General features: G+C 43.3%; 2 protein-coding genes across 6 annotated transcripts in view; one reads left to right on the top strand and one right to left on the bottom strand.

Annotated features, from left to right (window-relative positions):
• Window positions 1-11,904, top strand: part of ZFYVE26 (zinc finger FYVE-type containing 26) — a 92,583-nt gene extending 80,679 nt beyond the window's left edge. Inside the window, exons 43-44 of one of the 4 annotated variants that reach the window (XR_008299487.1) lie at window positions 6,710-6,909; window positions 10,836-11,904. The gene's annotated coding sequence lies outside the window, so the exon portion shown is untranslated. Of the gene's footprint in view, window positions 1-846; window positions 1,790-6,709 lie in introns of those variants that run through there. The other 3 variants (XR_008299486.1, XR_008299484.1, XR_008299488.1) reach the window with 3 other exon arrangements.
• On the bottom strand, window positions 1,790-11,058 carry RDH12 (retinol dehydrogenase 12). 2 transcript variants are annotated; one of them, XM_015068433.3, is made up of 7 exons: window positions 10,921-11,058; window positions 9,139-9,257; window positions 8,498-8,653; window positions 7,736-7,840; window positions 6,716-6,925; window positions 4,771-4,960; window positions 1,790-2,634 (listed from the first exon to the last, which is right to left on the bottom strand). In XM_015068433.3, exons 1-7 carry the CDS (start codon window positions 10,986-10,988, stop codon window positions 2,532-2,534), a joined length of 951 nt encoding a protein of 316 aa, XP_014923919.1. In that variant the 5' UTR covers window positions 10,989-11,058; the 3' UTR covers window positions 1,790-2,531. The 2 variants fall into 2 exon arrangements, with proteins under 2 accessions (XP_014923919.1, XP_026921806.2); XM_027066005.2 differs by lacking the exon at window positions 1,790-2,634 and having other exon boundaries at window positions 3,985-4,960.
• Window positions 11,905-20,398: the final 8,494 nt, after the last annotated feature.

Below are 20,398 nucleotides of genomic sequence, written 5' to 3'. Positions count from 1 at the left end.
AAGTGTCCCACCCCAAGCCCACCCCTCTTGCTTCAATGTGCCAATGCTTATTAGTGCTTAAACTAGCACACAGGTGGGAGTCCTTGCTCTCATACCCATTGTCTGCTTGTTCTCCTTACTGTGCAGAGAGCAGCTCTGCACGCTTGCCTTCCACAGCCCACACTCCTGCTTTTTGGTTTATGCTTGTTCCTGCAGCCCAGAAGAGATATCCAGGATCATCCATGCCCTGCAATGCTCTTCACCAGCCTTGCCTCCTACCCTTGCGTGACCTTTGGCTGTTTTGTTTTGTTTTTTTCCTCTCTTTTTTCCCCTCCAGTCTTCACCAGGCTTTTCATCAGACCCAACAGCCTATGAGCACAGACTGTAGGTCCCAATAGCAAGCATATATTGGTTGCTTCCCTAGTACTATCCCCCCACCCACCTCTTTGCCCCTTCATGTTCCCAGATTTTTCCTTGGAATTTTTTGCTTCCCCCACCGTGGGAAGCAATACAGCGTAGCAATTAAGAGAGCAAACCCTGGAGTCAGACTATGGGGGGTCCATTCCACCAATTATCAGCTGTATGAACTTTGGCCAACTACTTAACTTCTCTGTGCTTCATCAGTAAAATGGAGATAAAAATAGAGAGTTCGTGTGAGGGCAGCTAATCCTAATTAATGTAAGTGCTGTATGTTAGCTACTATTCTTCCCCACTGGGTGGGGATGGCAGGATGGCCCCCAGCTCAGGTGTGGATAATGACTGACTTAAGCCAATTAACATAGCCCATCTGTAGTATCCATTCAGGCCAATGAGGCATAAGGAGATTTGCTGGGGCTTCAGGAAAGAAAAGCTTCCTCTTTTTTTCAGGACCGTTTCTCTTTCCCTGATTTGCACAAACCAACTATAAGAAGACATTTGTGAGACAACGAGGGAAACTTGAACTCCAAGAATTAACTTATATTCAAAAATTATTAATGTTCTCAGGAGTGAAAACGGCATTGTGGTTTTGTAAAAAACAAAGGTTCTTATTTGGATATGCACATTATTTATGGGCGAATGTACAATGTCTGGAATGTGCTTGAGAATATTCCATGTCACCTCCAGAAAAAAATGTCATGGAGGAAATAGACAAAAAAAGATTGGCAAAAGTTACTGTTGAAGCTGGATGATGGGTAGGTACATGGGGATTCATACTACTTGTTACATTTTTATCTACTTGAAAATCTAAGGAATAAAAAGGTTTTTTGAAAAGTCTCCTTGCTATGGAAGGAAAGGGTATTTTTGTCATCCAGAGGCCCTTTGGATGCTTTAAAACTAGAACCAATAACATGATTTCCTGTGTCAATTAGCTGACAGATGGGGCACATCTGCACCTGCCTCTTCTTGCTTCTCTCAACTTTAGCACTTGAGAGAAGCAGCAGGTGGCCCGGAAACACAGCATAAGAGAGCAAGGGAGGCCAGGAGAGACATCAGCTGCGATTTTTGGTCAAGGGTTTATGAGGGCTTGGTTTTTCTAAATCTATGTATCAAACTAAAAGAAATCCTATATTACCTCTGACCTTAATCTGTAGGGGATATCAGCATCTGTGTGATTTAAATCCCTTCTGTTACATGTTCTGTGATAAAATCGGAGAGCTGGAAGAAACTGGAGAAAATACCCAACTGAACCATCTTATTTTGCACTCAGATGTGATATTAGAAGATTATGGTTGGTTGGGTGAGATACTACTCACTAAACTAGAAGACTGGCTTCCCCACTTTGTTGCATTTCTCCCTTGCTACCCTGAACAAAATAAATAAGGCAATAAGATGAATGCACAGACTTTATTTTCTCTACAAATTTAGATAAAGGCAACTTTGTAGAAGGAAACTATCTACATGTTCAAAAATGAGAAGGCCCAAACTTACTCAGTATTATATGTTAATTATATCTTAATAAACCTAGCAAAAAAAAAATTTTTTTAACTTCTTAAAAAGAACCAGAAAGAGAAAATGGGAGGGTCCAGCTTCATGCAGTGGCTCCAGGATGATCAGAGAAAGAAACTAAAGTTGGCCAAGGATTAGCCATGATTTTCCTGAGTTGGTCCAGACTCCAGAGTTGTGACTAGTATCTCAAAGAGAGATTAGTCCAGAGTTTGGGTCTATAGTCCCTGGAAATACAGTGTATAACGCTGACGCTCCTGTCACCTCAGCTGAGCATGCTTGCTGGCATTTCTGGTATTGGTGAGGAAACTGACCTAATTTTCCAGGCTCTTCTGCCATCCTTGTGCCCAGCCTGGCATCTGTGCAGCCCTCCTGCCTGGAGAGGGCAGCTGACTCTGCAAGCCTTGGAGAAGAATTCTCTATAGGTGTGAACATCTTGTGTCATGGAACAGCCTCACAAGAGAGTTGGGTGTGCAAAGTTTTCCAGAAGAGACAGGAGAGTCGGAGCAGGACAGGATCCTCAACAGCAGCCAACCAGGAGGACAACTCTTCAGAACTGGCCTTTTCCTTGGTCCCGTTTCAGTATGATGTGGACTAGGCCTGATAAAGCTGTGGCTCTTCCATCAGCACTACTCCCACTGGATTCCTAGAAGCTCACAGCTGACATTCCACAAGCGCTCAGCTGTTTCATTATCTCGGGCCCTTGGAGACACCCAGGTCCTCTTGCAGTCACTGGAGGGCAGAGAAACAGCATGAACTTCCAGGAGTGGAAGTGGACAGTCTGGAAAAGTTTTTGGCCTCTTTATCAGAATATATTTCTTTTTTGCTTTAAAAATGTTTTTTTTTTAATTTTATTTTAGAGAGGGACAGAGAGAACAAGCAGGGTAGAGAGGCAGAGAAAGAGAGAGAGAGAGAGAGAGAGAGAGAGAATCCTAGGCAGATTCCATGCTGAGTGCAGAGCCTGAGTAGGGCTTGATCCCATGACGCTGGGATTATGACCTGAGCCAAAATCAAGAGCTGGATGCTCAACCGACGGAGCCACCCAGGCGCCCCCAGAATATATTTCTAAATGTATAAAATATTTGGATGAAAAGGAACAAATTGTATTGAAATTCAGTTTTGAAATATTTTTAAAACAGGGGCGCCTGGGTGGCTCAGTCGGTTAAGCGTACGACTTCAGCTCAGGTCATGATCTCGCGGTTGGTAGGTTCAAGCCCCACGTCGGGCTCTGTGCTGACAGCTCAGAGCCTGGAGCCTGCTTTGGTTTCTGTGTCTCCCTCTCTCTCTGCCCCTCCCCTGCTCACATTCTGTCTCTCTCTGTCTCTTGAAAATAAATAAATGTTAAAAATAATTAAAAAATAAATGAAATGAAATGAAATAAAATGAAATAAAATATTTTAAAAACAGCTTCGTGGTAAAGTGATCCACAGGCTCCTTTGTTAATGTGCTCTGTAACAAGAGCTAGTGCTGGGGCCGACAGCCACCTGCTTGTAAAGTGGCAGTGAGCAGAAATGACATCGTGAGACACCTGCAACAACTGCCAAGGGATGTGAAAATACTTAGTTTTATTGGTGACAAAGTCACAGGTATCCCTGCTACTCTAGAAGGTGATGGCCGACATTGGTTATCAAAGTGAGATGTCAAATTTCAGATGGAGATTAGTGAAAATGAAGATGCAATTACCTTCCTGTCCAACTTCACAGACCCCTTGAATTCTATCCATGGACCCACTTGTGCCCCATGAACCCCAGACTAAGTACCCAGTTCTCTTTTGGAGGGAGCAGGGGACTGGAAGCTAGACAGATTGGGAGGTGGGGGCAGAACACAGTGTTCATGGTGTTTTTCTTTAAATAGTATTTTGTTTTGGGGGTGCCTGGGTGGCTCAGACAGTTGACCATTCAACTCTTGATTTTGGCTCAGGTTATGATCCAAGACTTTGGGTTCAAGCCCTGTGGGGATTCTCTCTCTCCCTCTTTCTCTACCCCTTCCCCTGCTTATGCTCTCTAAATAAATAAGTAAATAAATAAATAAATAAATAAATAAATAAATAAATAAACTTTAAAAAAAAAAGATTCTCTTTCTCTCTCTCCCTCTGACCCTCTCCCCCACTCGTGTGCACACACTCTCTCTCTCAAACAACAAAAAAAAAGAGTACCAAACACTTTCAAGAGCTTAAGCAACATTAGCTATTATTTATCCATTCTTCTACTGTTGGGCACTGAGGTCATTGCCAATGCTTCATTTAATAAATGGTGTACCAATCAGCAGCTTTCAGCAAACAGGAAAGAATAGCAGACTGGGATGGTTCAAGCCATGGAATGGGAAGGAGACTGAATCTTGCCCTTCCTTTTATTCCCAACATCTGAATTCCCATTGAGTTTGTGGCAAGACTCAACAGTGAAATGTCTATTTCTGTTATTCCAACAGATAGTACCACTCTTGGCAGCATTGGGGGACAATGGGGAGAGGTGACCTTGCCCCAGCGCTTTGTGCTAAGTTGTATTAAAGAATTTATTAAAGAAGTCATCCAAAAGCTTCAAGGAGGAGAAAAAGGATCCAGAGGAAGCCCTCTGGATGTTCTTTCCAAAGCATAACCAACAGGGACAGTCTGATGGCCCTCAGAAAGCCACAAAACTTACTGAAAATGTGGCACACAGTTATAAAACAGAACCATAAAAGCAGCTCTTTTCAAGTTTCTAATGTAAGCTCCCTTGGAAAAGTAACAGCATTTGGTGTGCAGGCCCAACCTAAACCTGGATTCCATTATCACGCACAAACTTGGCCACTAGGTCAGGGCGCAGAGCCCAGGGAGCCCTGTGCCTTACTGCATACAAACTGGTGGAGAAAACCCGTGCCGCCTCCACACACCTGAAGTACTTGCCACTCAACGGCTCCAGGCCCTCAGCCAGGGCACAGTGCAGGCTGGTCTGCGCCCCCTCCCATGCCGACTTGACGAAGGGGGAGAAGATCCGCCAGAGCAGACACAGCAGAAAGGAGTGCCGGATCAGCTCAGAGCTGACCACGCCTGGGTGCACAGCGTAGGTTGTGACCCCTGTGCCTGGGGCAAAGAAAGCACAGTTAGCCCAGGGACACATCGGAGCCCAAAGAAACAGCTCATCTCCTGTGGAAAAAAATGCACAAATGAGAAGGGACTCAGAGAACAAAACCCCGGGTTCAGAAGGTACCTCTCCCAGCCAAGTAGAATCTATCTCTTCCAGAAACATCTATAGCCTTCTCAGCCTTCTATGTTCCACAAGAAGTTCTTGATTGCAGATTCTTCCGTTTGAATGCCACTTTTACTCTGTGGCTTAAGTATTAATAGTAGAAACAACCACATGTAGTAGTAGGAAGAGTAGTAGGAGTAGTAGTATCAATTATGGATAGTAGTAGTATCTTTGAAATTTCTATAGAAGGAGCTTAGGGGAAGCGACTTGTTGGGAGGTAGGAGGCTGGAAACTTGTTATGAGCTGTAATTGTTGAGCAAGCACATTTTATGGGGGGGGGGTACTTTGAGGGGTATTGATAGAGATAATGGAGGTTAACATGGTCCCAAGACACCACTGGTACCTCTACTATCTTTAGTACTTATTATGTGCAAAGGCTATGCTGCCTGCTTTACATGTATTATTTCATGTAATTCTCCATGAGTCTTGTAAGGTGCCCATTTACAGTTGACATAACTGAACTCTTGTCACAAAGAAGTTGAGTAAATTGCCCACGGTCATACCTAATAGGCTGCAGGGCCAAGGTCTGAACTCTGAGGAAGAATAAAGAGCATAGACTCTAGAGCTAGACTATCTGCATTTGAATCCTGGCTCAGCTAGGAAACTTTCTTGGTCAAGTTTCTTAATATATCTATAGTGAGATATATCTATCTCTTCATTTGTGGAGTGGGGGAAAATAATAACACCTACTTCATAGGTATGTTGTATTAAATGAGTTTAGACATGTATAATATATGGCACACACAAAACTCTCAATTATTATTGTCATTATTATTATTTCTTCTAATAATTACCCTATTCTTCTACCTTCTGTATTCTGATAGTAAATACCATTGTTCCCAAACTCTGGCTTATTCCCTGTGGCAAATGGTCCCCCAGGTTTGCAGATGTCAAAGCCAGCAACTCAGCAAAAACTTCAGGGGAGCACAGAATCATAGGATTAAGTGAAGCCTCGCCTCATTTTACAGCTGAGGGAATGAAGTCAGGGGAAATTAAAGGGACATGCACATATACACAGGTGGATCATATGTGGTACACCAAGAGCTCAGACCCAGGGGGCCAAAATCCAATTTGGTCTCTCTGACTCTAGGTAGAGGCAGCCCTGTAGCTTAGCTCACCATGTGAACCTCAAGGCAAATAGCACACACAGAAAGAAGCACCCTGGATTTAAAGCAGAGTACCCATATTCCAGTCCTGACTCCTCCACTTGCCATGTAACCTTGGGCTAGCCACTTCTTGAAACCTCAGCTTGGATCCATAAAATAGTAATAAGAGTACCTGCCCTGCCTATTACAAGAGGTTGCTGTGAAAAGTCAAATAAGATGGTAAATAGGAGAAAAGATGTGACATAAATGAAAGGTAACTTTATAGATTCCTAACCCCTGTTCAATTTTAAGTTTCCCAGGAACAAGAATTATTTTTAGTCTGTTTATGACCTTGTTCTCCTTAGTGTGTAAAGCTATCATTGAAATGCTCATGTTTGATATCTTGACTTCACAAGTTTCTGTGAACCTCTAATCTAAACAGAACCTCTAATCTAAACGGAAGACCGTTTGCTATCTTAACCCTGGCCCTTTCTCCAGACTTACCTTGGAGCCTCCTGGCCAGCTCACGAGTAAAAAGCACATTAGCCAGCTTGCTGTGACAATAAGCGAAACCTCGGCTATAGCGCTTCTCACCCTGGAGGTCATGGAAGCGAATCTTGCCAGCATGGTGGACTACCGATGACAGGTTCACCACCCGTGAAGGAGTGGACTCTTTCAGCCGCTCCAGGAGCAAGTGGGTAAGAAGAAAGTGGCCTGTGAGGAGAGCCAGCAGGGGAGATTGAAGAGTGGGGTGACAGCTCAGGCTTAGGGGTGGGAGCTGATGATAGGACTTCAGCATTAACTCCCTATCTTCTGGGCGTGAACAAATTTAGATGCTGTGATAACTCAGTGCAAATCATCAGTCAGAGTGAGTGGATTCCTCAAGGCAAGGGCCAGAGCTAGACTATAGGCAAGGCAATATAGACTTGATCTGTATTTATTTGTCCCTCTGCCCTGTCCCAGTCAGGAGAAATGCCTCCTGATGGCTTCCAACCACCCTCTGGCCATGATCACACAACTGAGGGCCCAAATACATTTATGTACAGAAGGAAGGATGGAATAGTAAGGTTAAAGTAGTTTGCCTAGGACCAGAGAACATGTTCCATGAACTCCTCACTAGAGCCATGAACCCTGAACCCCAGCCTTATTCATACCTCAGACCCTCAAGATCTGTCTCCTCTGTAGCCTAGCCCTTGACTTGCTTGGTCCTTAGTTATAAATGTGACCCCCTCCAGCCAAACACAGATTCCTGCACCCTGCATGCCTGGTCCTGCATGGGAAGGCTTGCACTACCACGGCCCCATCCAAGAATGACATTCTTCTTCCTGGTGTCCCCAAGTTTTGGGGCTTCTTAATGGTATGAGTAGGAGGATCTCACTTTTTGTACTGGTCAGGAGAAGGATAGTAAACAAAACCCCCAACTCTATGAAGCTCACTAGAGATTCTCAGTACTGGTATAGGGTCATCTCCCTACAGAAAACAAGATGGGGTTTTCTTGCTTTCCAGTCACTCAAAAATACTTACCTAGGTGGTTGACTCCCAGGTGGGTTTCAAAGCCATCAGCTGTCTTAGAATATGGACACATCATCACCCCTGCATTGTTGATCAGAATATGGAGCTGCTTTTCCTCTATAAAGTATAACCAAGGAGACCCTGAAGTTAGCAAGGAGCCCACTAGCTGCCTGTTGTAATCCTGAGTATTTGCTTCTTTCCCTTCAACCTATCTCAGTGATATTCAATAACCACGGTCATTGGATTTCTAAATTTAGTTATTGATATCTGCCTGGACATTCATTCATTCATTCATTTAGCAAATGTGTACTAAGTACTAACTCTGGGCCAGGCTCACTCAGCTATGCGCTGGACACCCAGTCATAAAACAAGACAGACATAGTCCCTGTCTTGCATGGATTTCATAGTCCTTGGTAAAAGCTAGTCATTTTCCAAGAGACAGAAAAATGTTGGCAGCAGCACAACTTCATTTAGTGCCTGTGGCACAGAAGGTTGATTCTCAGGATGAGAAAAGAGAGTGGCATCGGGGCCACACCTTGATGCCAAGGTGCAAGCCCAGACAGAGAGCCCAGCATCCCCATTGCTGAGGAAAAAGATGATAAGGATCCTGCCCAGCTTGTCCACCACCAATTCCTTGCCCTGCTGGTTCATGTGGCAGAACCTGTCCAGTGAGATCGATGGTGGTTCTGATGTAAAGGTCACAGATGATACAGGGTGGAGCAATCAGTCCCACACCCAGTTTCCTGCTTTTCTGTCTACTCACAGGGGACTTACCTGCTAGAAAGCCCTCAGCAAAGGCTCGGATGGATTTGGTATCAGATAGGTCCAGTTTCCGCACCAGCACCTGGGAGTTCTTTGTATCAGCTCGGATTTCACTGGCTGCAGACTCTCCCTTCAGTACATCTCTGCAGGCAATATATACTCTGGCTCCTAGGGCCAAAACAAAGACAGGGCAACATGTTCAAACCCTAGGCTGAAAAAGAGGACGTGGGCTTGAGACCGGTGGACAGAACATTCTCCTAGCCATCCCTAAACAGTGAGTGGCTATATTGCCATCTCAGGGTTCTCACAAGTGAACTATTCAGACCCTTTGCTGTCAGCTTAACCCTAGGCTGGGAACCCTGGCTTTTACACTCTGGTATTTAATGTGGCTTGGTATCTACCTTTAGAATAGCTGATTTGAGCAATATTTACACGGACATCATTATTTCCCTTATACAATAGGGAAGAAGGGAAGAAGGTTTGTTTAAGGGTACAGAGTAAGTTGGTGCCAGAGCTGGACTTGAATCCCAGGTTCCTTGAATTTCTGACCAGAACCTCCAAGCCCAGGAGGAAAGACAAGGAAATGTGGACAGAATCCCCAGTGATAAAGGCAGGAGGCACTGTCCTATGAACACAGAAGGGGAAGGACTTACCTCTGCGAGCGAGTTCTCTGGCCGTCTCCTTGCCAATGCCTGTGTTGGCGCCAGTGATCACCACTACCTTCCCAGGAAGTTGCACGTTTGATCTACAAACCCCACCAGCAAAGAACTTCCTATAGGCAAGGGAAACAAAAGGAAACCAAAAGCATTCATGCATTATCCTTCCCAATTCCAGACTGAGATCAACATAAAATCCATCCATCCTCAAAGAGAAATTTCTTTAAGTTGTTGTCAGGAGACCCAAAAAAGTGAATCTTCAGGGGACACTCTTTTCCCACTAGGTATCCTGCTCATTGGCTCAGGTTGTAAGATCATGTGCCCAGAAACTACAAATGATCATTTGGACAAAGTGAATAAGTGCTCTTGAGCCAGGGCCAATGGAGACCTTCCTTGTTAGATAACACAGATACCTAGCTTTTATCTCTAGAGGTTCCCAGAGGTCAGCTTCCTCCTCTAACCTGCATTCAAAACATATGCATGATGAGCATTAGTAGAATCAATGGTCCTGAGCCCTAGGTCTTCAATAAGCATCAACAGTGAGTAATTGATTAACAGCACTTCAAGAGTTCCCATATACATATATGGCTCTTGGGCTGCTTTCCAGTTTTAGAGAGCTGACATCTTCAGAGGCTTTCTGCCATCCTACTAGAAATTCCATTCTAGCCATCAACACACAGACAGAAACCTCTTTTGTTCAGACATCTGTACAGAGAGCATCCTTTCACATAAAGTTGACCTGACAAATTCTGAAAAAGAGGGTGGGAACAGGGGAGAACTAACATTTCCTAAGCATCATCTGACTGGCACTAGGCACTAGGCTAGGCACTTTCCATAGAGAACTTATTTTAATCCTCTCATTCTGTTAGTATTCCCCTTTTACAGAGGAGAACACGGGGGTCAAAGAAGTTCAAGTCATTTGCTAATGGTGGCAAAATTAGAACTTAAACCTTGTTTCTATGCCAGGACCTAGAGCAACACTCTGTTTCTGATGTGTTCATTTATCTTCTTTATTGTCGGCATTTTTTTTAATGTTTATTTATCTTTGAGAGAGAGACAGACAGAGCACAAGTGGGGGAGGGGCAGAGAGAAAGAGAGAGAGAGAGAGAGAGAGAGAGACAGAATCTGAAGCAGGCTCCAGGCTCTGAGCTGTCAACACAGAGCCCGACAAGGGGCTTGAACCGTGGATCATGAGCTGAGCCGAAGTCAGATGCTTAACCAGCTGAGCCACCCAGGTGCCCCTATTGTCAGCAATTTTTAAAATTTTCACTCAGAACACACATTTCTTTGACACCTCCAGAAATCCCACAGCAGAAAAGCCATCCCAAATCATTAGTCGAGGGTAGTCTCAAAGGTAAGAGAGTTTGTTTCCTTTGAAAAATTTCTGGTACTTAACAATGAATCTTTCAGCAATGACCTCCCATGGTAACCCAGCAGGGCAACCTTGAGTAGGAGCAGTGAAGAAAGGACATAGGGACCTTCAGAGAAACCCAAGGGAATAAAGTGATAGAGCAAGCACTCCTACCTTGATTGTCTGTCATAGAGTCAGCTATCCACTAGCATCAGAATTTAAACCAGCCCCTTCTCTCCCAGCCCCAGGTGCTTCCTTCTCAGTTTCATAACTACCTCCTTCCTGCTTTCTCTGCCCTGACTTTATTTCCCTCAGCCTCCATCCCTTTCTCTTCTTTCAGCAGCTGAGAACTCATCTACTTACAAGCTCTGTGGCTCCCAATCCAGGACTTTGCAAAATATTCCATGAGTTACTGAATTAAAACAAACCTGATGGATGGAGCTATCACATACAGGAAAGAAAGGAAGGAGGTGAGCAGTCCCAAGACAACCAGCATCTTTTCAACTTCTTTAGTTGCTGCCGCTTTAGCAAAAGCACCTTAGACTCCAGGTCTGGCTCAAGCTCCTGGTCTAACTCCAACTCCTGTCTGCTTCACGCTGCCTCTCCTCCTCTAGTTCCTCTCACTCCTGGGCACTCAGCAGCAGCAAGGCTCTATCTGAGCTTAGCCCAGAATCCTATTTAAATCCGAGCTGTCAGAGCACAGCCTGCTGGGAGATGTAGTTCTCGGGGAAGAAGATGGAGGAAAGAGCAGTACTTCAAACTTACTGGCAAAGGGAATGGGGGAAAACTAGAGCAACTACCGGCTAACTCCCCACCCTCGGTTATTTCTCTTATTTAGGGAATGTGTTCTCCCAACCACGCCCACCTCTACTCCTGCAAGACAGAATATTTTTAACTTTAGCAACAGACCCCATGACACTTGGAATACAAGTGTGATTAAAATAGAAAAGAAGGGGGGCGCCTGGGTGACTGAGTCAGATGAGCATCCAACTCTTGATTTCAACTCAGGTCATGATCCCAGGGTCATGGGGTCATGCTCTACATTGGGCTCTGAGCTGACAGTGCAGAGCCTGCTTGGGATTCTCTTTCTCCCCTTCTCTGCCCCTTCCCCACTCACTCTCTCTCTTTCAAAATAAATAAATAAACATTTTTTAAAAATAGAAAGAGAAGGTAGAACCCCCCCAGAAGAATAGTGAAAGAAGTCAGGAGAGTAGTCTCCTTTGGTGGGAAAGGGATAGAGACTGGGAGGGGGCATGTTGGGAACCTCTGTGGGGATAAGTGTTCTGTTTTTTGAGGTGGGTACTGGTTACAGAAGTGTGCTCATTTTGTGAAAATTCATTGAGTCAAATGCTTGATTTGTGCACTTTTCTGTGTTTTATGTTATGTATCAATAAAGTTAACACATACGTGTACATGCCAAGGAAAGAGTTTCAGTGCATGGGCTCTAGAGTGGACTTCCTGGTTCAGATCCCAGCTGATCTACTTACAAGCTCCATGGCCCTGGGTAAGTTATTCAGTTTCCTCACTGTGCAATGGGCATGGTAAAAAAAAAAAAAAAAAGATATACCTATTTGTTTTAAGTATTAATTAAAGAGATAGAAATTTTGAGACAGAAACTTGCATATAGGAAACACTGTAAAAGAGTTGGCTGTTTTGATTAACTGTATTGATTCCTGGCTCCTTTGCTATCCCACTTGCTTTACTCATGGGGTGAAGGGCAAAAAGGGAGAGGTTGTGAATGGGAGTAACATTTCAGTTGGATGCTATTAAAGATGAGGGAAAACACAAGACAAAAAGCTAGCAGATATTCTCAGAGCTCTCTGGAAATGTGTGAGAGGGTGGGAGGAGGGTTCACATCCCTTGTTCACTCAATATCCCTCTCCTGGATGGTACAACAGGCAAGGAGTCAGAACGATACCCAAGAGTCATATCCTGGTTCTGCTCCTTCCTTTGAAGCCAGAGGAGGCTCCAGGAGGATGCACGTGATGAAGAAGAATCCTGTGGCAGGCAGGTGTTCACTCCCTCATTCATTTATTTAACATATACTTACTAAGCACCTCTTGGTGTCAGGCATTGTGCCCAGTATCCTGAAGACACAGTTCCTGCTCCTTGGGAATCTCATAGGCCTGATGAACAGAACAGATCATTCCAAGGAGGGATCTCTCTTGACTCCCATGTTGCCTCTCTCCTTTCCTTCCACGTCTCCTGCTCTGGCTCCAGTTCACTGCATCCACGTCAGCTGCAGAGCCCTCAAAGTCCAAGAAGCCCCTGAGGAGATCTTCCCACTGGCACTCTCCAGGGCCCCTCTCATAGAAGTTGATGCCCACTGAGCCAGCAGGTCCAACTGATTGGGCAATCTTTTTCTGACACACCCAGGGACACTGGGTCTGCAACACCTCACAGATTTTATGTGAAAACAAGATCTGTTGGTGTTTTATGCTTACAGTCCTTCCTTCCCTATGAAATCAGGGCCAGGATCACCCAGAGAAACAGACCCAATGCCATACTACACAAGGGAAAGTACATCTAATGATCTCAAATCTGGATACCTTTGAACTAATGTTTTCTGGTTCCCCAGTGCTACTGAATCAAACCCAAGATCTTCTGCATTTGTGGAGATGATATTCAATTTATATAGAATTATGGAAATACACAGTTTGCTAAACACACACACATTAAATATTATAATCCTAAGACCACCTTTCAGTGATTGATTAGTCCCACCAAATGTTAAACTGTGTTACAAAGCAATAATAATTTAAATAGTGTGGTACAAGTGGGTGAATAGTCAGACAACTCAACGGAACAAAATGGAAAGCCAAAAAAAACAGATCGAAATACATGTGGAAATTTAGATATGATAAAAGCACTATTTCAAATCAGTGTGTGGGCAGGAGCGAGATAGATTATGTAATAAAGTATTACACTACCTAGGTATCCAGCTGGGGAAAAGTAAACTTGATACTTACCTTACTCTTTACATCAAAATTTCAAATAGACCAAAGATGAAACTACAAAACATGGAACCATTAATGTATTAATAAGAACCATTGGACAAATTTTAAAATAATTTTAGAGTTGTAAGACCCTTCTAATAGGATAGGAAACCCAGATATTAAAAAAAGAAAACAAAAAAAATCTTCATGACAAAAACTACCATATATTAGGCGAGACAAAAGAGAAACTGGTGGAGGGGGTGGAATATCACAACACATTGCAGACAAGAGTTGAATTTATTTAGTATTTAAAGAACTCATACAGATCACTAAGAAAAAGAATAAACAACCCCACTGAAATAACAGTTTGAAGAAAAGGAAATACAAGTGGCTGTCCAACCTCACTCAGAACAAGAGAGATGCAAATTAAAATTACACTGGAGCTACTTCTCACTTAACAGATTGGCAAAGACCAAAAAAATTATAACATGGCCCATTGATGACAGCATGAAAAAATAATGATGGACTGCTAGTGGGAGAGTTGATTGTTACAGCCTCCAGAGAGAAGTGTGATAACATCTAATAAAGGAAAGCATGCACCTGTTGACCTGGACATTTCACATCCATTTATTTATAAGGCTGTTATTGCAGCAATACGTATATATAGCAAGAGCTGGGAAACCTAACTGTCCACCAGAGTACAGCCATACAATGGCTTTTTATAGCTATAAGAAAAGAATAAACACTTTTTAAACATATGGATAATGGAACAATCTTTGAGACAAGTTAGGTAAACAATCAGGGAGGACGACAGTGTTTATAATATCCCACCATTTGCTTAAAAAATGGAGGGAATATATGGGCATATTTGTTTGTATATGCATAGACTATCTCAGAAAAGATAACAAGAAATAATAGATAATGATAGTCACTTCTAAAAGGACAGGGGGACTGGAGGAAGAAGCTTTTCACCAAATGTACCCTTTTGTACCTTGTGAACTTATAACCTATGGCTTATTAAAAATTAAATTAAGTTTTTGAGCAAAAAGATCCAGATGACTTTGAAACACCTTACTGGTTTAATTTTATTAATCATTGCAATACCACAAAACAAAGCTATTTCTCAAACCAGCATGGAGACATTCTTAAACATGTGTTGCCACATAAGCAAAGCCATTATTATGACCTTCATCACTGTAATCGACATTGTAATGATTACTTCATCATTGTAATCAACACCAAAGGACCATGGAGCAGTACCTGGTTTTTAGGAACTTTCAGTCTGAAATAGACATAGATATAAACCAGAGAGAGAAAACAGGATGAAAATACCAGAAGACCCAGTACAGAGCAGATCTGAAGTTCAGGGATGAAAAAGCACTCATCAGTTGCAACACCACTGAGAAGGGCCCTCTTCCTACCCCTGGCAAATCACAAGTCAGAAGATAACACCATCTTCCATGGCATGCTATGAAGCTGGGAAGCTGCTCCATGATTTGACCTTTGGTCCGAATTTAAGTGGAGTCACTGCACTGGCTACCTGGTTATCCCTGTGCTGATTACTCTAGAAAGGAGCCTGTTATGAATTAGAGTGGGAGAGGGGCAGCTGGGTGACTCAGTCGGTTAAGCTTCTGACTCTTGACGTTAGCTCAGGTCACAGTCTCAGAGTTCATGAGTTTAAACCCCACGTGGGAATCTGTGCTGACAGCTCAGAGCCTGCTTGGGATTCTCCCTCTCTCTGCCCCTCCCCTGCTTGCTCTCTCTCTCTCTCTCTCTCTCTCTCTCTCTCTCTCTCAAAAAAAAAAAAAAAGCATTAAAAAATAATCAGAGCAGGAGAAAGAACTCTTTCTCTCGTTCCCCTCCATTAGTCTTAAAATCACAGATTCTGGAAGGTAGGCAAGTAAAAGGTCACAAATCCATTCCTACTGCAAATCATCCCCCACTTTCCTGAAAGGGCTCATGCAGTGCCACATAGATATTTCCATTTCCAGTCATAAGGAGCTTGCTGCCTCCTCCCATGTCCCTACCCCAAACTTCACCAAAATGGAAGCACATATTTGTATTTGTTTTATCCAATAATAATGATTGTTCCTTTTTCTCGATTTTAAAAGGTGAAATAAACACACTATCTTTCCAAAAAAGAAAGGAAAGATGGAAAGGAAAGATGGAAAAGAAAGGAAAGGAAAGGAAAGGAAAGGAAAGGAAAGGAAAGGAAAGGAAAGGAAAGGAAAGGAAAGGAAAAAAGTTTGCTGCTAATATGTAAGTTCTATTGATTTTCCCCCCATGGGTCAGTGATTCTTACCTATAGCAGGCAGTGTTGACATTCCAGACCAGATAATTCTTTCTCATGAGGCTGTCCTGTATATTGGAGGACCTGTGGCATTCAATAGTAGATACCAATACTACTACTACTGCCATGTGAGAACTAAAATGTCTCCAGACATTGCCAACTATCCCCTGGGGGACAAAATCCACTGCCTTCCAGGATGGGCCTTCACTATAACAGTATGATAAAACTTGGATTAGAGCACAGTAATGCCTTTGACTCAGCTGGAATCTAACCAAGCTAACCTGCTAATCTGGGCAGTCAGTATGTTAACTCTTCAGGGCCTAGGGCCGCTGCCCATCTCCAAATTCTTTTGCCCTTCAAAACTTCATCTTCTCCCAGCTTAGTTCTGTCTACCTCTTTTTTTTTTTAAGTTATTTATTTTTTTAGGTTTATTCATTTTTCAGAGACAGAGCGTGAGCAGGGGAGGGGCAGAGACAGAGGGAGACACAGAATCTGAAACAGGTCTCAGGCTCTGAGCTGTAAGCACAGAGCCCTATGTGGGGCCCGAACCCACAGATGTTGAGATCATGACCTGAGCTGAAGTTGGACACTTAACCAACTGAGCCACTCAAGCGCCTCCCCCGCTTTTTGTTTTAATTTTTGTTTGAGAGAGAGAGTGCAAGCAGAGGAAAGGGGCAGAGGGAGAGAGAGAAAGAGAGAGAGAGGGAGAGAGAATCCCATGAAGGCTACATGCTCAGTGCGGAGCCCAACATGGAGCTCAATCTCACCACTCTGGGATCATGACCTGAGCCAAAACCAAGAGGTGGACGCTCACCTGACTGAGCCATCTTAGGTATCCCTGATCACGAATGTTTATAGTGACTTCATTATCGTCAGATGAGTCAGCAACTTCCTGGACCCTGGGTCCCTTGACCTCCTCATTTCCAAGAACCTCCTCCCCTCCCTCATCCCGGACCTTCAGTCTGTCCACACCAGGAACCATCCACCTCTAACATACTACATTCAGACCCCCCACCATTCTACAGCATCTCCTACTCACTTAGCTCTCTTGTGGCATGAATCCCAACACTGTGGTTTTTTAGCACCAGGAGTACCCCCAGACCACTATAGCCCCTCCTGTCATCACTTCCTTAAATTTTCCAATCGAGATTTCACTCTTCACTTCAGTCATTCTCTTGCCAATATCCTTGGCCTCCTGGCCCTCTTGTCTTTCTGTCCCAAGAGCCTAATAAAACCTCAATTCTGGATGAACCATCCGTCTGCTTTGTGCAGCTGGCTGATGAGAGCTGCTCGAAAAAAATCACATCACCTTCCATGTTGGTGCCATTATAAGTACATAGCCGCCAACACGGCCCAGGGCCTCCAACTAAACCGTCAATCCTTTTTTTATTTCCCTAAACCCCACTAACCTAATCTCCACAGTGATTATTTCACATGTGCTCTCCTCTTCTTAAACTTCTTGCCTACCCCCCTCAATTTCAGCATGTGTCCTGGCCTCTACACACACATATACACATATACATACATATATACATACATACATACACATATACACAATTAGGACCATCAGAAAGAAAATTCTTTTATTTTATTTAATTTATTTTTTTTCAACGTTTATTTATTTTTGGGACAGAGAGAGACAGAGCATGAACGGGGGAGGGGCAGAGAGAGAGGGAGACACAGAATCGGAAACAGGCTCCAGGCTCTGAGCCATCAGCCCAGAGCCTGACGCGGGGCTCGAACTCACGGACCGCGAGATCGTGACCCGGTTCTCGAACTCACGGACCGCGAGATCGTGACCCGGTTCTCGAACTCACGGACCGCGAGATCGTGACCTGGTTGAAGTCGGACGCTTAACCGACTGCGCCACCCAGGCGCCCCCCACCTCCCCCCTTCTGATAGGAACCTCTTCTCTCCTTCCCAGCTTGATAGAGTTGTCAATACTTTCTTACTTTCTACTTACTTACTTTCTACTCAGCCCTCAACCTATTCCAATCAGGGTCCCACCGACCACTTCTCTGAAACTGTACTCCACAACTGTACTCCATCACCAATGATGACTATGATGCTACATCTAGTGGACACATTTCAGCTCTTATCTTGCTTAACTTTTCAGTACTATGGCATATTCGAATACTTTCTATTTTTAACAGCTTTATTAAGGTGTAATTGACGTGCAATAATCTGCACATGTTTAAATTATACACTTCAATGAGTTTTGACATTTGTGTACACTCATGAAACTCTCACCACAGTCAAAACGATGAATCTGTCCATCACCCCCAAAAGCTTCCTCAGTTTCTTTGGTATAACCTTCTCATCCCTCTCCACCTCCCCCATCCCCAGGAAGCCACTGAGCTGTTTTCCTTCACCACAATCTATGATCCACATTTTGCACTTAATAGAATTTTATATAAATGCAATCATACAATATTCACTCTTTGTTGTCTGACTTCTCTCATTCAACATAATTATTTGGAGATTCATTCAGGCTGTTGTGTGTGTTGGAAGGCTATTCCTTCTTATATCTGAGTAATACTTATTTCATTATGTGGGTATAGCATCATTTGTTTATCCATTCAACCTGTTGATGGGACATTTGGGTTGTTTCTTGGTTTTGGTTATTGCAAATAAATCTTTTATGATCATTCACACACAAGTCTTTGTATGAATAAACTTTTATTTCTCTTGGGAAATTACTGAGGAGTCCTATGATAGGTGTATGTTTAAATTGTATTTAATTTTGGAGAATGCCTGGGTGGCTCAGTCGGTTGATCATCCGACTTTTGATTTCAATTCAGGTCATGATCTCATGGTTCGTGAGTTTGAGCCCCATGTACTGCGCTGGCAGTGCGAACACTGCTTGAGATTCTCTCTCTCTCTCTCTCTCTCTCTCTCTCTCTCTCTGCCCCTCCCCGTGCACTCTCTCTGTCTCTCTCAAAATAAATAAACTTTAAAAAATTATATTTAACTTTAAAGAAAACTGACAAACTATTTTCCAAAATGGTTGTACCATTTTACATTCTCAAAAGCAGTGTATGAGGGGTGCCTGGGTGGCTCAGTCGGTTAAGTGTCCGACTTCGGCTCAGGTCATGATCTCAGAGTTCGTGGGTTCAAGCCCTGCGTTGGGCTCTGTGCTGACAGCTCAGAGCCTGGAGCCTGCTTTGATTCTGTGTCCCTCTCTCTCTCTGCCCCTCCCCTGCTCATACTCTGTCTCTCTGTCAAAAATAAATAAACATAAAAAATTTAAAAAAAAGCAGTGTATGCGAATCCCACTTGTTCCACATTCTCATCAATACCTGGTCTGGTCAGTCTTTTTTATTTTAGCCACTATAGTAGATGCATGGTAGTATTCTAGTGTGGTTTTCATCTGCTTATCCCTAATGACTAATGATATTGAGCATTTTGGGGTGTGCTCATTTGCCATCTGCATATCTTCTTTGGTGATGTATCTGTTCAAATCACTTGACAACTTTAAAGATTGAGTTATTTTCTTAATCCTGAATTTGGAGACTAAAAAAAAAAAAACATTCTGACTACAAATACTTTATCAGATATGTGATTTGCAAGTATTTTCTCCCCATATTTGGTTTCTTTTCATTATCTTCCAAAGAGCAGAAGTTCTTAATTTTGATGAAGTCTAACTTATCAATTTGTTCTTCTTTGGATCATGCTTTTGGTGCTGTTAAGTGATATGTCTTGAAATAACTTTTTAATGCATTCCATTACACCACATTCCCCAGATTCCTTCCCGTGCCAGTTACCAATTTATAGCCTCTCAGCTCCAATTCATCCTGATTGCCTGCTCTGTGAAAGTGGAAATGGACACTTGAAATAGGTTTTTCTTTGCTATCTGGCATAATGTTAAACTTTGTCAATAGATGGCACTGGTGAGACATTGCAGGAGGAAAGGGGTTTGCTTCTTCTTTCTGCTAGCTGCACAGGCTTCTGCAGCAAGCTGGGCTCCTGCAACACGAGGCTCTTGCGGTGCACACACCTTCTCTCTCGGCACTCAGTGGCCAGCAGCTTCCTTTTCAGGGTTTTGGAACAGAGCTCCTTCAGTGAGACACCTCCCTGTAGACAGATTTCCTTGGCACTGTACACATTGAATTTCCAGCAAATTCCACAGGTGTAGCACCACAGCAACTTCTCTTGCATTCAGAATTCAGTGCACTGTGCCTGTCCTTCTCCAGCAAGGTCTGGGAGTGAAGGCGTCTCTTCCTTGGGGGCGCTATTTCAGCCCCAAGTGGTGGCTATTTTATATGATATTGTATTATTTCTATTACATCTGCTATTAAAATTGTAAATTATTATATTTTATTGCTCTTTTTTAAATGTTTTTTTACTTTTGAGAGAGACAGAGAGAGACAGAGCATGTGTGGGGGAGGGGCAGAGAGGGAGACACAGAATCTGAAGCAGTATTTTTGTTGCTCTTCTAATCTTTAGAGTTCTCTTTACTTCTTCCTAGCCCACAGGTTGGCAAACCACGGGCTAAATACAACCCACTGCTTGTTTTTGTAAATAAGTTCTATTGGAACATGCTCACTCATCTACATATCATTTAGGGTTGCTTTTACGCTGCAACAGAGCGTAGCTCTGAGTAGCTGCAACAGAGACCATAGGCTCCCAAAGCCTAAAATATTTATTTTTCTTTACAGAAAAAGTTTAATACCCCCATAT

Source organism: Acinonyx jubatus, chromosome B3 (genome assembly GCF_027475565.1).
Source record: "Acinonyx jubatus isolate Ajub_Pintada_27869175 chromosome B3, VMU_Ajub_asm_v1.0, whole genome shotgun sequence".
Classification (NCBI taxonomy): domain Eukaryota; kingdom Metazoa; phylum Chordata; class Mammalia; order Carnivora; family Felidae; genus Acinonyx; species Acinonyx jubatus.
This window is presented reverse-complemented; position numbering and strand designations above follow the sequence as displayed.

Excerpts from the sequence above, each read along its gene's own strand:
- RDH12 (XM_027066005.2), bottom strand. The coding sequence starts at position 10,988 with ATGCTGGTTGTCTTGGGACTGCTCACCTCCTTCCTTTCTTTCCTGTAT. Across the intron at positions 9,258-10,920 it reads GTGATAGCTCCATCCATCAG|GAAGTTCTTTGCTGGTGGGG; the intron begins GTTTGTTTTAAT and ends CCTTGCCTATAG. Across the intron at positions 7,841-8,497 it reads TGCTGAGGGCTTTCTAGCAG|AGGAAAAGCAGCTCCATATT; the intron begins GTAAGTCCCCTG and ends TATACTTTATAG.